The sequence below is a fragment of the Loxodonta africana genome, chromosome 16 (assembly GCF_030014295.1).
Source record: "Loxodonta africana isolate mLoxAfr1 chromosome 16, mLoxAfr1.hap2, whole genome shotgun sequence".
NCBI lineage: Eukaryota > Metazoa > Chordata > Mammalia > Proboscidea > Elephantidae > Loxodonta > Loxodonta africana.
Genome location: NC_087357.1, coordinates 34,419,337 through 34,434,707, shown reverse-complemented (window position 1 = coordinate 34,434,707; position 15,371 = coordinate 34,419,337). Strand labels below are relative to the sequence as shown.

The window sequence follows — 15,371 nt, the reverse complement described above, 5'->3', positions numbered from 1 at the left end:
TGGGTGTTACTGTTTATTTTATGAGCCCCGGTGGCATAGCGGATAAGAACTCGGCTGCTAACCAAAAGATTGGCAGTTTGAATCCACCAGCAGCTCCTTGGAAACCCTGTGGGGCAGTTCTACCCTGTCCTATAGGTTCGCTATGAGTTTGAATCGACTTGACAGCAATGGGGGTATTGTTTAGCTGGGATGTCTTCATTTCCAGGTCAGAAGAGTGTCTTAGGGCCATAGCCTTGGGGGTTCCTCCAGTCTCTGTCAGACCAGTATGTCTGGTCTTTTTTGTGAATTTGATGTTTTTGTTCTACATTTTTCTCCCACTCTGTCTGGGACCCTCTGTTGTGATTCCAGTCAGAGCTTTCAGTAGTGGTAACTGGGCACCATTTAGTTCTTCTGGTCTCAGGGTTGTGTAGGCTGTGGTTCATGTGGTCTATTAGCCCTTTGGACTAATTGCTCCCTTGAATCCTTGGTTTTCTTCACTGTCCTTTGCTCTGGGCTGGCAAAGACCAATAGTTGTATCTTAGATGGCTGCTCGCAAGCTTTTAAGATCCCAGGTGATACTCACCAAAGTAGGATGCAGAACATTGTCTTTATGGACTATGTTCACAGCAGTGTTTTTGATAAACGATCATAAAGGTGCAACGGGGGCTGATTAAGTTGTTGTACATTCACATAATAGGATGTATATGGCCACTTACACTGAGGTGTTGGGAGAAAATTTAATGATGTGGAAAGATGGACACCACATACTATCACGCAAAAGAAAGTGGTTACAAATAGTGGGATCTCATTTTTGGAAAATTAACAAAAAATATTTATGCACAGAAAAAATACTAGATGACGTATATATCAAAACGTCGTATTCTCTAGGAAAAGAGATTGGAGGTATTTTTATTTATCTATGTTTTCTATATTGTATAGAATTAGAATTCTTTCATTTTTATTGGCTTTTACAAAAGTATTTTGTTTATTTCACTGTCATCAAAGCCACCCTCCTCCCTGTAACTCCAACCTACACTTAGTCTTTCTGTTTCATTGCTGGTTCTGTATACTCTAGGAAGTGATTGTAGACAGGCTTGAGTCATTTAAAAAATGCTTCATTCATGTTGATCTTGTCTCAAATAAAGTTTTCTCTAGTAAAATAGTTATTTCTTTTCTGCTGTTTTCCCTATCACACAGTGCTGTGCAGGCATCAATCACTTGATGGAGGCTTGATACTGGGTCCTCCTCAAGATATGCCACATAACCTATGTGGCTTTCCAGAGAGCCCTTGGACCTGGGAATGTCCCCAAACTCCCACAGCTCTCCTGAGTATACCGAGCCCCCTGGGAGTGAGGGCTCCTCATCCAGGTGCCCAGTCACCGGCATCCCAGACTGCTCAACCCTATCACATTACTCTGCCCCTGTCTCCTCTGGTGATTGGGCCAATATGGCTGCAGAACCTGATGCCCTGTCCACATTCCAAACTAAGTGTCCATCTGTAGCTAGAGCAGAATTGAAGATTGGATGGTCACTTTTGTATTCCTTTCTCATTACTTGTAAACAGTGTTAGAGCTGAAGGGTCTTTAGTAACTGTTACTCTTTTGGAAATTACCTGGCATCCTATTCTGAAAAAAAAGGGCCTTATTGCCATGGTGCCTACTGTGTGCCAGGTACTAAGCCAGTCAGTAGCGCTGTGAAGATGACCGCAGGAACAAAGTCTGGTGAGCAAGCCATCTTTTTGTTCTCTTACTTAGTTCATGCTGGGAGGCAGCTGCTGTCTTAAATTTTTACTAGCAAATCCTCTGAAATCACCTCTGTGGTGACCATCTTCATACTCTTCACAGGTGAGTCAAGCTCCAGTGACCACCGGTTTGCACTATTATCACCTCTTTTCCATCACTAAATCAGAGGGACAGCATAGCTGAAATAATAAGATTGAGAACAGAAGACCCTGCTGTTTTCTTGACAGTTTTTTTTTCAAATGCATTCAGACTAGCCCTTTATAGATATCTGAAGGGCTGTCAGATGGAAGGACAAGATTTAGTTTCTAACCAAATCCTGTTGCTTCTACAACCCTAACGTCACTCCAGATGGTGCTTCTGTCGGTCTCCCTCCCCTCCCTGGGTTCAGACCACCATGCAGTCTTGCCTGGATTACCATAACAGCCTCCTAACTAGTCTGCCCACCTGCCCAGTCTTGCTCCTCTAATTCTTTCCTCAGAAAGCCTGAGTGTTCTGTTTAAACTGTAAATCTGATCACACCACGCCTTTGCTTAAAACCCTGCACAGACAGTCCCTGGGTTACAAGCGTCAGACTTACATACAACCCCTGTAAACCGTGCTTTATTAAAAATTCAAGGTACATACTGTAATTACAGGGGCTACTTTGTACCATACATCAAACCATTATTATTATTATGTTAAAGATGTTCTAGTGTATCTGGAAGTATTTCTTTAATGTTTTTTATGCATAGAAAGGTACAGAATATGCTATATAGTAAGACAAACACTGACTGACATTAGATATGACCTCTACCTAACTGTTCCGACTTACATACAAATTCGACTTAAAGACAGATTTAGGAACAGGATTCATTCATAATCCTGGGACTGCCTGTAATGCTTCTGCATTGCCTTCAGGATAAACTCTAAACTCCTTAGTATTGCTTTTAAGTCCCAGCCCCTGATTAGCTCTCCGGCTGCATGCCTTGCCCAGGCTGTGTCAGACCTTTGGTACCACTTTCACGCCAAACCCCAAACACTCCTTATTCTCTCTTACCTTCAGGTCTTTGCCCTCCCTTCTACATCTAGCTTGTGTCTTATTTGTCCTTCAGGAGTCACCTCAGAGGTCACTTCCTCCAAAAGCCTACCCCAGTCACTCAAGGCTAAACTAGGTATCCTTTGTCCTCCAAGAGTATCCTAGGCTTACCACATCATCTCTCTCGTCATTTTATTGTGCAGCTGTCTCTTTACACGTATCTTTCTCTCCAGACAGTAAGCTCCTTGAGGACTGGGATTGTTTTATCATTGTATCCCCAACACCAGTGCCTGACACATAGAAACAATAGTTACTGAGTGGCTAAATGACAGAAGACATAACAAGGACAGATGGAAGTTTAGAGGGGTGGATTTCATTCTATGTACTGAAGAACTTTCTAGTAGCTGGTGATATTGAAAAAAGGAACAGATTGGCCCACAAAGCACAGTGAAAGCTCTGTAAGTCTCCAAGCAGAGCCTAAGTGGTCTTTGGGCAGGGGGCTCCTCCAACACATGGTGTTTGCTCATTTCATTTCTGCAGGAAGGCAAAATTAGATTCACTTCTGGAGTCAAAAGATCTGGGTTGGGCAAAGTTTATTAATGGCAATGGGGAGGCAGGTGGGAGGGAGGGGAAAAGAGGGACTCACGGCTTAGGGGACACTGAGCTTCTGTTAAGGGTGATGGGAAAATTTGGAAATGAATAATGGTCACGGTTGAACATGATAAATGTAACTAATTTCACTGAATTATACATGTGAAGAATGTTGAAAAGGCAAATAATTTGTTACAATAAAAAAAAAAGATCTGGGTTGGGGTCCCAGTTCTGCCATTTACTGAGATCTTAGGCAAGTCATAGCCTCAGTGCTTCCTTGCTTGTAAAATAGACACCTGCACTGCCTACTTCACAGGTTTTGTGAGAACCAAGCGAGACCATGTTTATTACTTTGCAAATCCTTAAAATCAAATAGAAGGCATTTTATTATTATTTACCACATATTCCTCAGGACTTGCAGCTTCACTGAGTTATTAGTTTTGCAACTACATTAGAAAACAAAGTTCCTCCGTGGAAACTGCTGCCTGCAGGCAGAGCTGGGAATTAACAGCAGAAAGAGCTTCTGACATCTTGTTCTGTGCCACTGCCGTAGGGAAGACGCAACAGTGGGGATCAAGGGCACCTGCTTAGCTAAGATCTGTCCAAGGCCTATTGTTCCTGCCATCAGGGAGATTCCTTGGAGCCTACAACTTAAACAAGGGGAACAGTGCCCCCAAAGCCTTAAATCATCATCAAAATCAGCCAAAACAAAAACTACAAGCACTCAATAAACTTTCCCCCTTTGGGTCCCTTGATTAAAGCAGAATCAAGGACAGCTGACAGCATTTCACTTTCCCTTTGGCAAGACACATCCAACGAGACCATTTAATTTAAAGGCTTTTTATTAGGAACCAGGAGAATGAGCTGCTTATCCCTCTATAACAGTCTACAGCAGGTCACCAGGCCCAGATCGAGAGAGGCTGTCAAAGGTGCTGCAGTGTGTTTTGCTGCACTTGCTTAGGGCCTGGAAGGAAAGGTGGTGGCAATGGAGGTTGGCAGGAACTGGTGTGAGCCAAAACACCAACAGCCTGGGGAGAGCCCTCTACCTTTCTTCCAACTCCACTCAAGGCAGGAGAATGTGCTAGAGTGGCAGGGCACAGCAGTGTTGTCTCAACCCCTGGCTTTATTCAGTGCTACTTCACTTGCCTGCCCTCCACTCTTCTTGCCGTTTAGTGATTAGGTATTTGAAGAACTCATACACAGACCAAGCGATGGCTGTGGAGGGGATCTGGTAAATTACTCTAGCCTGCACCCCTCGGAAGTAGGCAGTCACTCCGCCTACTTGATATACCGTCCTGAAGGCACTAGCCATGCCTGTGATGTGTCCTGTAATGTTTGAGTTCAAAGCCAGGGACTCCTGGGTATTGAGCAGTGTCTTGCAAACGTCCAGTGGGGTTGTGGCAGCAGCAGCTACAGCTCCCGCACAGGCTCCGGAGAGGACATGGGAGCTGGGGTTGTACCGTCTCTGGGGGTTAAAGTGCTCCTGCAGGAATTCGTAGGTCATGAAGTGGATGGCTTGGAAGGGAACGTTCATGGTCAGCTGGGTGGTGTAGCTGCGGTAAAAGGCTCCAGCCCCTTCGTTCTGCCACACTGCCCGTACACAGTCTGTCACCCGGTGGTATGGTGAATTGTACATCTGCATTCTCTGCTTGACCACTGGAGGTGCCATCAACCAGGGGTAAGGAAACAGCGATAGCAACCAATCGGTAAGACAGTGTCCAGATTCAGTCCCAAGCCAGCAGATCAGCCAGTGGAATGGAGAGAGAAAAAAGAAATATGAGTGAGCTGCCAGTCAACCTGGTGAGTTAAGGTTTCCCTTTTTTGAAGGGCAGGGTAGATAGAAGGTTGGTAAAGAGCTAAAAAGAAAAAAGGACCTGCTTCTAGAAGGATTTCTTGAAAACTAGCTAATTAACACAGAAAAATATCTATTGTTTAGATTCCAGAGTATTCCCTGAAATAAGTACCTATTATTATTTTATACTTTCATGCCTCCCAAGACAAGAAACGTCTCAGTGGCAGTCAACATTAATAAGCATACAACTCTAACAATCCTAATTCTTGGGTACTAAAAAACCAAACCAAACCCAGTGCCGTCGAGTCGATTCCGACTCACAGCGACCCTATAGGACAGAGTAGAACTGCCCCATAGAGTTTCCAAGGAGCGCCTGGTGGATTCGAACTGCCGACCCTTATGGTTAGCAGCCGTAGCATGTAACTGCTACGCCACCAGGGTTTCCTCTTGGGTAGCAAGAATACCTAACTCTTAACGATGGATACTCTCCCAGAGGAGAGAAACGAGAAGTGCTACCACAGAGAAAATAAGCTTCTTAGTCAAAAAGAACTTGGCTTTAGTTTCCAAACATCTCCCATGCCCTCAAGACGATAACATGGCCTGAGTTTAGCTCTGGCCCTTTTCACCCCATGGCCTTGTCTACTAGGTAAAGAAGTGGAGTATAAGCAACATGGCAACTATGCTATGCTCCCCATATTTGTGGGTTTTTTTGGGTACCTCATTCTCTAGACCTTCCAACCGGAAAACCAAGATCCAGGCAGAAATGCAGGGACAGAGCTCTAAAATTAATTTTCTCCTTTATTTCTATTCAACTATATTCATTCCAAGTAAAAAAAGGCAATGATCTAAAACCTCAAAATCCATCCTCACTTCTTTGAAGAAAAATGAAATAACCCTGCCGAACTTTCAGAAGAGATCAAATCCACTATAAAGGGGACTTCCAAGAAGGCCCAGGAACACCTAAGAGAGCAATATCTTTCTCCAAGGAAACCCCAAAGATGAAAAAAAAAAAAGTCCACCACCATTGAGTCGATTCTAATTCATAGCAATCCCACACAATAGAGCAGAACTGCCCCACAGGGCTTCCAAGGAGTGGTTGGTGGATTTGAACTGCTGACCTTTTGGTTAGCAGCAAAGCTCTTAACCACTGAAGCACCAGAGGTCCAAAGATGAATTAAATCCCAATGAATATGCTTCCTATACAAGGGACTCCTCCAAAGGACCCATGACACGGAGGGTACGCCCTCTAGTGGTAAAACAAAGTAACATGGGCAGGATTTCCCACCAGAACTGATGGGGTTCTCCTCAGCTTTCTTATGCAAACGAGAAGGAAAAGCCCAGACACAAACGCAGCTGCCTACAGAGGGAAACGTTGAGTAATCATTACCTTCCGCTGGATTCATGGCTGCATCGTGAAGTAACGTTGCCACACACCCAGCTGCACCTGCAAATGAGAAAACAACTGCCACATGTGAGGCCAGGAGAGGGTGACTGATGCACCGAGGACCCCCGGAGTGAATGGGCATAGCTGTGCTAAAGCACAGCAGAGAGGGAATGTCAACAGCCAGTCCAACATGGAAATCCACTGGTCCTAAACTCCTGTTCCAAGAAATGAAGATATTTGTTCCCACCAACCGAGTAAGGTCACCAGTGTACATTCCATATCTATGAAAGGAAGGTCAGGAAGAGTCAAAGAAAACAGCCCAGATTTTATCAATAAAGATAGTACTGAGAACAAATGCAGTTCATGCCCCAGAGAGGAAGCAGGCAGACAGCTGCCAAGGGACACCAGCACGTCAACCACCCCCAGTGTGGGCGTGTTAATGTAAAGGAGAACACGAGGGTTAGGGGGTCAGATCTCTACTAAAGACTCTCACCTTCCCTATACTGCCCAACCTCTCTCCAAATCCTAACATCTGTCCGTCTAGACCGTTCCTTTAGTTCCCGAACTACTCTATCCCTCACTTTTTCCACACTCAATTTGGTTTCCAGACAATCCTGAAAGCGCTAGGCTGCTATCCCTTCCCTTACTTCCACACAACCTTGAACCCTCTGGCTTCTCCGTATAGAAGTCCTTTGTCCCCACCCTCATTCACTTGTTGAGGCCTTCTCATGTCCTCAGTGACACAAACTGCCTCTGGTTCAGTTGGGATCCTGAAAAGGTGAGGTGAAGAACTGGGGCTCCACGATTGTCTTCCTTGGGCAGCTGGATCACCTCAGATCCTGCCCTGAGGAGGACCACCCAGCTATCAAGGGATATACAACGATGGTTGTTCAGCACGTGTCTCCATATTACCAGGGCATTAGAAGTTGATGCCGAGGAGAAGATGAGACCAAAGAGACAAGCTGGTAGGTAAGGGAGGATACTGTAACCCTTTGTTCCGATGCCCCGAAAGAGGGGTGGGGTTGAAGCAGCCCATTGCCTGAGAACATCGGGTTTGGAGGTCCCTCCCCTAAAATGTGGCCTACCCCAGCCCAAAGCTTCAGATCCAAACCATGCTGAGACTGGAAAGCATTGACAGCAGCAAAAACCCAGAGTTGGGAAAGTAGGGGAACCAGCACAGGAAGGCTCAATACCATTGGCAATATGGCTATTGCCCCCAGGGTGGATTACATCACTCAATGTCTTTTTTAACTTTTCGTAGCAGGCAAAATAGAGGGCGTGGGCAGGCCCTGCGCCTGTTGCTGTGACATTCAGCCCCCGCATGGGCCTCCACAGGCCCTCCGTTCTTATAATCCTCCAGAGGGCCTCCAACACATTGCGATAGCGAGCGGCTGGGTCAGGCTGTAGGCTCTGCATCCGGGTCTGAAATTACAGCAAGAAGAGCAATGTCAGTGACGCTAATTTCTTGCCCAACCTCAACACTTAGGATTTGGGCACTGGGCAGACCTCAGACCTTGTACATGGAATCATACAGGAGTGGTACTTGGCATACAATTTTAGTTCTTTCCAAATCTATATCCAATCTTTCCAAACCTTGGACCTTTCTTTTTCTAGTTATCTAGTGACCCTAAGGGTAGAACACCGCTACTCCCCTGAGAACAGCACCATTTAGTAGGTATCCCTGAACTCCAAAATGATTCAACCCCAGCAGCAAACATCAAGCATGTGTTTCAGAAGTTGCTTTTGTCCTTTAATAAACTCAGGCTAGGAGTTCTTTACAAATGGACTCCAAATTCAAAATATATACTGATTGTCTACAGCACACTTTGTGCTTTATTTCTGAAGACCGATCCTGGACTGTCTTCCTGACCACATAGTACACTGACTAATGAGATGATGGGTCATCCTTTGATACTTTCTCAGACCATGTGGCATTGGCAGCTGGGTCTGCAAGTTAGAATCTTGGCAGAAGTAGCACTCCTAATAGATGCTGCTTTAGTATACTGGGAAAGACAATTTCCCCTGAAACTATGAAGCTGGGAGTGTCTAGCTGGAAACCAACCTAGTCTCTAAAACTGAAGAGACTTCCAGATTTCTAACCTTAGCTGACCAAATTAAAAAACTGCCATCAGCAAATACAATCAGTCTCGATAAACATAATCTTCGGGATCTGGAAGATTCAATGATTTGAACAAAAGTGCATGGTAGATACACTGTATGAAGTTTCTAGACAAAGCCTGTTGAAAATTTGGGAAATTGAAGACCTCTGTCTATTGATCCATTTCAAGGTTAAAGTAGCACAGAGACAAACGGTTAATATAAAATCAAAGTCCAGTGGCTCGCAGAGTAGGCGCTCAAAATTTGTTTGCTGAAGGCATGAATCTTTTGTTACACAGCTGTGTCCCATCAGTTTAGAGAGGAAACAAGTAGAGCCATTAGGGAGCCAATATTTGATGCCCAACCACAGCTTAAATTCTTGCTTCATTCCAATCATTGGATTCAGCCTGGATTTTGAAATTTAAGTCTTCCTGGTGGCCAACTGGAATCCAGGAGTAATGCCTTTTCTTAAGAGCATGGGAGAAAAGAAACTAACTAGATTAACAGGTCTTGGTTAGCCACAGGCAGTCCACATTCCTCTAGAGTTTTTTCCTCCTGCTACCAACAAAGAACTAGAAGCTTAGAAGGTAAATTACTGGAAGTTCAATCAGAAAGGCACAAGATCACTTACTACAATTTGACACATTCTTTTCCATTTCTCAAAACAAACAAACAAATCCCATGGATTTCCAATAAAGGGTGTCCTTACTCATCTTTCACATTATCTGGGGGGTATAAAATCCATCAGAGTTGTGCAGAGAGACTACTGGTCTTTGCTGGATATGACTACTAATAGATAAACTGGGCCTGATGGGTTAATTGTGTGCTTTCATAGGTTTCTTTGAAATTTGGGTGAGGGGGGAACATGAGGTTAAGAATGGCTGGCTCAAAAAGCTGTTGTGTGGATTAAAAGACACAGTGCCTGTAAAAGCCATTGATAACTTATAACATGCTATCAATATAAGCCTTTGTATTGTATTAAAATTTGATTCTCAGAGATATTAGTTCCTATCTTAGAATTCACAAACCATGGCAGCACTGTCTGTTTATAAGTCATTTCACAAATACACACATGCAACTAACTGGTCCCTAACCACTAACAAATGAGGTTTAATTATGTACCGTGAAACCTGTGAGAGCTGGAACTCGACGGGACTGCCTTGTTTTCTGGGTCTTGCAAGCTTTCTGCCTTTGACCGGGTGCAGTGTTAACACTTTTCTATTGCTCTCTATTAGCGTTTTCCTTCTGACGGGTTTCCACCTTACACAGGTTCCGGCTTTTGTAGGTTTTACTGTATTTTTTGTTTTCATGTTAAAGTTTCTCTGTCGACAATAGATTACATGATCAGCTATTAATGTGAAGGTCATGTGTTCAGGGACAAGCTCCATTATGAAATTCTGTGCCTTGCTTGGCTCTTGAAATCTGCTTTTAGTAGGCTGTAATGGAGACCTGGGAGTAGACTGGGTTCAAATCATGACTCTGTCACTTAAACTATGTGACCTTGGGCAAGTTACTTAACTGCTCTCTAAGCCTCCTTTCCTTCATCTGTAAAATAATGAAAATGGTGTCCACTTCATGAAGTTGTTTCAAGGATTAAACAAATAAACGTATATAAGGAACTTCAGGTAGTGCTTGGCACACAAGAACAACTTCCATTTATTGAATACTTCTTATTACATGGAAGAGCAAAACCATTGTTTCCATTTCCTAACCTTCGCTGGTATATAGATGACCATTTCCATGTGGAGTCTGGAAAAGACTTACCTCCCTCTGTTCTTTCCCTCTTTCACTTATAACGTAAGTAGATATCTGCTTCCCCATTACAGGGCTAAAAAGCAGCACCCTGGTGACAGGTAGGTACTTAGCCAGATGATTCTGAGAAGAGTTCTGACTGCTTTGGGTTACAGAGCCTTGTCCTTATAGATAAAGTCTGGAGCTTGCCTCTGAGGCCCAGAAAAGGAAATTGGGATTTATCTGGGCTCACAAACCTCCCATTACGACCCTGGAAATAGATGACTGAATTTACCAAGGCTATGCTGACTTCCCATGGTCCCTCACAAGGATATTTTAAGTCAACTTGACCCTGATAAGTGCCTGGAGGTGCACAGAATTGCGTGCTCAGAGGCAATGCCAGCTTTCATTTGCGAACACTGCTGTGGATGCCCTTTAGGCTCCAACATGGATACCTGCCTCCAGTCCTGGGGTAGGGCTGGGGTCCTCTTCTTCTCCACCATCCGTTTATGGTAAAAGAGGAAGAATAGCTCCCCGGGACTAGTAAACTGGGAAGCCCTCTCTGAAGGAATGCTTTGAATTTCACTTTCATGTCTATACAACAGTGTTTAACACACTTACTGACACTAAATCCTACCAGTATAACCCAGTTCTTCGCTACAGTCAATTAAATCCCACCATTAATGGCAAATGAAAATGATTCTTCTGCAATAAGTTTTTGTGCTTCTGAAGACTCTTGAGCATTTTTCTTCCAGACCAAATAATTATTTCTTTAATGTTGGGAGGGCTCCAAGGCATAACTGTAATGTAGTCTGAGTAATTTTTTAAAAAACAAAAATTCCAAAGCTTATATAAATGAATAAGAACTGTTCTCAGAACTGTTCTAACCTTGGGAGGCTAAAACTGACATATTCTAGCGATGCTTCACTTATTCAAAACATTTCTAGAACTCCTGTTTCAGAAGTGTTCCCTTATAGGCCTCAGGAGGAAATCAGTCTCCTTGCTTTCCAGTCCCACCTTATCTCTGACCCTAAGCACTAGTCCCCATTTTCATCTGCCAATTTATTAACCAGATTTGATTTTGAATGGTCTCAGTTACTAAAAAATCAATTCCATCTTATCACAAGAAAAAGATTTTCCCCCTTTAAAGATACACACCCAAATACTCTAGAGGCATTTCTAACAGAGGAATTTGTAAAAACGCATTCAGCAACATCTCTATGTAAATATATGGAATAAGGGTAGGAATAAGACAACCTCCCAAGGTGACTACAGTAAAGACAGCAACACTTAGATTAATAAATTGTAGTAATAGATATGTCAGTCATATTATTACATTGCATTTTTCAAGCCATTAAATATTTTCATCGCTTTCCCTGTTCTGCTTTTCATTTGATACCCATCCTGAAACGTAGCACTTCAAACCCTGAACTGTACTCACAGTCTATGTAGTGAGGTTACTGTGCAGTTAGATCATGTTAGCTTTTGGATAGACAGCATTACGAATTCAGTCATTCAACCTAGAGTCTCTTACATAAAAGTCTGAATCTTTATTTTACTTATTCATTTTCCATTTCAATATTAATAGAGCATTAAGCATCTTCTTACACCTTATCTCTCTGTGGATGTTACTGTTTATTTCTCCCAATTGACTAAACACTTAAAGTTCTAATGTCCATTTTGGTCAAGCACATTTACCTGTTGTCAATGTCCCTTGTTAGAAGTTACCTTACAATAAGCTAGAATACTCCGGCCAACTCAATGTCATCCACAAAGCTTAAAGAGCACTTTCTCCTTTTCCTCACCCACATTATGAATGAAAACAGGAACCAGTACTAGAACCAGGGGGAAAAAGAGACCTACTTTGCATTTCCCAAGGTGATACTCTCCTCCTTTTGAATAGATAACATTTTTCTAGTTTAAGGAGGAAACATGCATCAAAGAGCATTCCAGGATAATTTGACTATTACCCTTAACATGTAAAAAAAGGTGCCAATCTCAGTCATGTTACTTCAACAGTTCCCTCATGTTTACTTCTCATTCAATTTAATTCTCACTTTTAGTGGTTAGTACCTTTCCTGGTACACAAGAATGAGGACTGTAAAGAACACAAACCTGTCCCCCTCTTCGCCCAGATTTTTCAGAAGGACCTGACTTCTGTATCCATTAATCAGCCTGATCAGTTCTGAACGAAATTAGTTTCATACAAATTGTACACTCGAGTTGATCCCATTCCACTGTCTTCGCACTCACTTCTACTTTCCAGTACTCTCCCTTCCCTTCCAGGCAACTTTTCCTTTTCTGTCACCTTTAGGTGGCCAAAGAAATACAGTATCAGTTCTATCTGTCCTGTTTGGGGGTCGATGTACTCCCCACAGATACACAGTCCTATTCCCAGCTTAGTTTTCAGGCTCAGGAAATAGGTGGGGTATCATGTTGGCCGAGCAGAGAAACCGAAACCTTTTCCTGAATACGGTCTTTCCCACATCATTTCCAGTCTGGAACTCTGAACTCACGCCCAGTGATTTCCAATCACTCATGCTGTAGGGTTTAATATGGAAATCCCAGATCTAGCTGAGAGAGCCCAGATTCAGGTTCCTGCCTCATCGCTTTTAAAGAAAGACACAAGGAGCTAGTAAAAGCACTCGCCCAGAGAACATCTCAGCCATTAAGAGTTTATTCAAGGTCTGATTCAAGCCAGTTGGCTTTACCTTAATCGAGTTGGTAGCACTTACCTGCGTTTCGGGATACCCCATCCCACCCTATTCCTGTTTAGTCCCAGCTGGGATCCAGGGCTTTGGCTGACAGATTTTCGATCCAGGGTCCCGATTCAGATCTCACTGTCGGTTAGAAATGGGTCCTGGTTTCTGACTGGGATCGACTCCCAGCCGGGACCTTGCTTGCATGGTGTATCGGTTCGAATCATGCGGTGATAGCGGGAACCAGGAAGATACCCATGTCAGCAATGGCACTCAGCCGGGATCCTGGCTCCGCACTGGACCCAGGGGTCGGGTCAGCCCCAGGTCGGGTTCGGAGCCCGGTCCAGGTCTCACCTTGACGCAGTCGATAGGGTACATCACGCAATGCTCCAGGATCCCTGCCACGGCGCCCGCCACCATGTGCGTGGTGACAGTGGCTCCAGCAGGCAGCGTCTCGTAGTCCGGGCCGCAGTCTGGATCCTGCCGTACTGGGGGCCTGCAGGCCCCGGCCTCCCCGCTGCCGGCCCCCCGGCCCACGCCCCGCTGCAGCCACCCGTCTAGCAGCGCCGACTCCCCGGGGCTCCGCCCCGGTCCAGCCGCCGGCCCCCCCGCCACACCGCCGGCACCCCGCCCCTCCAACTCCATCCACCCGGGCCAGCCGCGGCGCCCACCCCCGCCGCCGCTGCTGCCGCCGCCCCCCGGCCCCGTCGCGTCTGCCTCAGGCGCGGCCCAGAGAGTCCGGGGCCTCCGGCTCCCGCTTAGCCTCCGCGGCCACGCCCCCAGCCAGCCATTGGTGCAGCCTCTAAGTTAGCCCCACCCCCTTTCCTACGTAGAAAAAATTTGTCCGTGGTATTAGTGAAGTCACCTGTCATTTCTCCCCCCGGAGGCGTTGCTACTTCTTAGATCCCGCCCCTTCCCCTTTGATCCTGCAAGCTTCTTGTTTATTGGCCACTGATTGGCCGATATCTAAGATTAGCCCGCCTCCGACTTTGGGGGGGGCGGGAGAAACTTAAGACTGAACTTTGATAGGCTAAACCGCTCTGGCTACTTTGGCCGCGGCCATTGGCCCGCATCACGTCGGTATCCGATTGGCTACAGGAAGAGAGAGAGCCGCCTGGGAGCGAAAGAGGCCGGGTTTGGGCAGCTTATTGGCGCCTGTGGAGTTGCGGGAGCTGCGGGCCGAATAGCGTGTGGGGCGATGTCAGGTCTTCAAGGTCAAACCGCCGACTGACGCTGTTAGATCCGCGCTCGAGCGCACGCCGCGAATCCCGAGACGGCCGCTCGCAGTCGGGCGGCCTGGGCCTCGAGAGCTCTGTTCCCGCGGGATCTCGTGGTTGGCGTGAGGCGGAGCCGGTCTGGGACGGGCATCCCCTGGCGCGGCCCGCGAGCCCGTCCGGGAAACTGTTGCGACCTGCGGGTGGAGGCCACCTCACCACCAGGGAGGCCCGCGGGCGCCTGGCACAGACTCGGGTCGTGCCTCCTTGAGGACCCGGCGCTCCTCGGCTCCAGCGCCGGGCACTGGGCTTTGCACCCGAAGTCGCTCAGTAAACCCCCCAGTTGTTGAATGAATGGGTTCTCCCAGGCCCCGGCTGTCGCAGGGCCCTGTGCCAGGCCGAGAGCTGGAGGCGGGGAAGAGATGTCGAAATGGGGCGGGGCGGTTCAGAGATGACGACAGGTGGAGGCCGGGCTGAAGGCGGCACGCCACACACGGCAAGGCGAGTATGGCAACCGGTGAAGCGCGAACGTACAGCTTGCCCCGGAGCTGACTCGCTGACAGTCCCCACTGCCTGGTGATGATCGTCCTTTGTGATACGACTGCTCTCCCAGCCGGGTGGACTGGAGCCTGATGGGGGCTCTCACCGGTATAAGGGTGGACTGGAGCCTGATGGGGGCTCTCACCGGTTTAAGAACAATGCGAGCAGTTCCTGGCCTCAGGACCACCTCCTGGGCGGTGACGTTGCACTGAGGCCCGCGCAGAGATGCCCGAGCTGCAGCCTCGGGTGAGGGACATAGACTTCTTCAGTCTCTCTTCACTGGAGCGGGTTTGCACAAGCCGCCCTTTCCAGCCCTGCCATTACGCCTATTTTACCGAAATGATGATGCAATTCTGAACTTTCCCATCTGTTTGTATATTTTCCTTAGTAAGAAAGAAAGAAAAAAAAAATAAACGATAATAGTCAGAGGCCCAGAGAAAGGCTTAGCTTTAGAGAGAAAAAGGAAATCTCTTTCTCACCTATTGTCTTCCACTTCGGCAGTGGTTATTAACCCCTGGGTCGTGACCTTTTGGAAAATAATGAGGCTACAAATTCTCCCTCATCCGCCCTAAAAAAAAATCATCCGC

The 15,371-nt window shown here is 46.1% G+C and overlaps 1 protein-coding gene across 2 annotated transcripts; it reads right to left on the bottom strand.

The window, feature by feature from the left end:
* Positions 1-4,151: 4,151 nt before the first annotated feature.
* Positions 4,152-13,690, bottom strand: SLC25A28 (solute carrier family 25 member 28). 2 transcript variants are annotated; one of them, XM_003409184.3, is made up of 4 exons: positions 13,385-13,690; positions 7,697-7,925; positions 6,507-6,563; positions 4,152-4,983 (listed from the first exon to the last, which is right to left on the bottom strand). In XM_003409184.3, the coding sequence occupies exons 1-4, from the start codon at positions 13,673-13,675 to the stop codon at positions 4,466-4,468; spliced, it is 1,095 nt and encodes a 364-aa protein (XP_003409232.2). In that variant the 5' UTR covers positions 13,676-13,690; the 3' UTR covers positions 4,152-4,465. The 2 variants fall into 2 exon arrangements, with proteins under 2 accessions (XP_003409232.2, XP_064125530.1); XM_064269460.1 differs by having other exon boundaries at positions 13,067-13,501.
* Between the last annotated feature and the right edge of the window lie 1,681 nt (positions 13,691-15,371).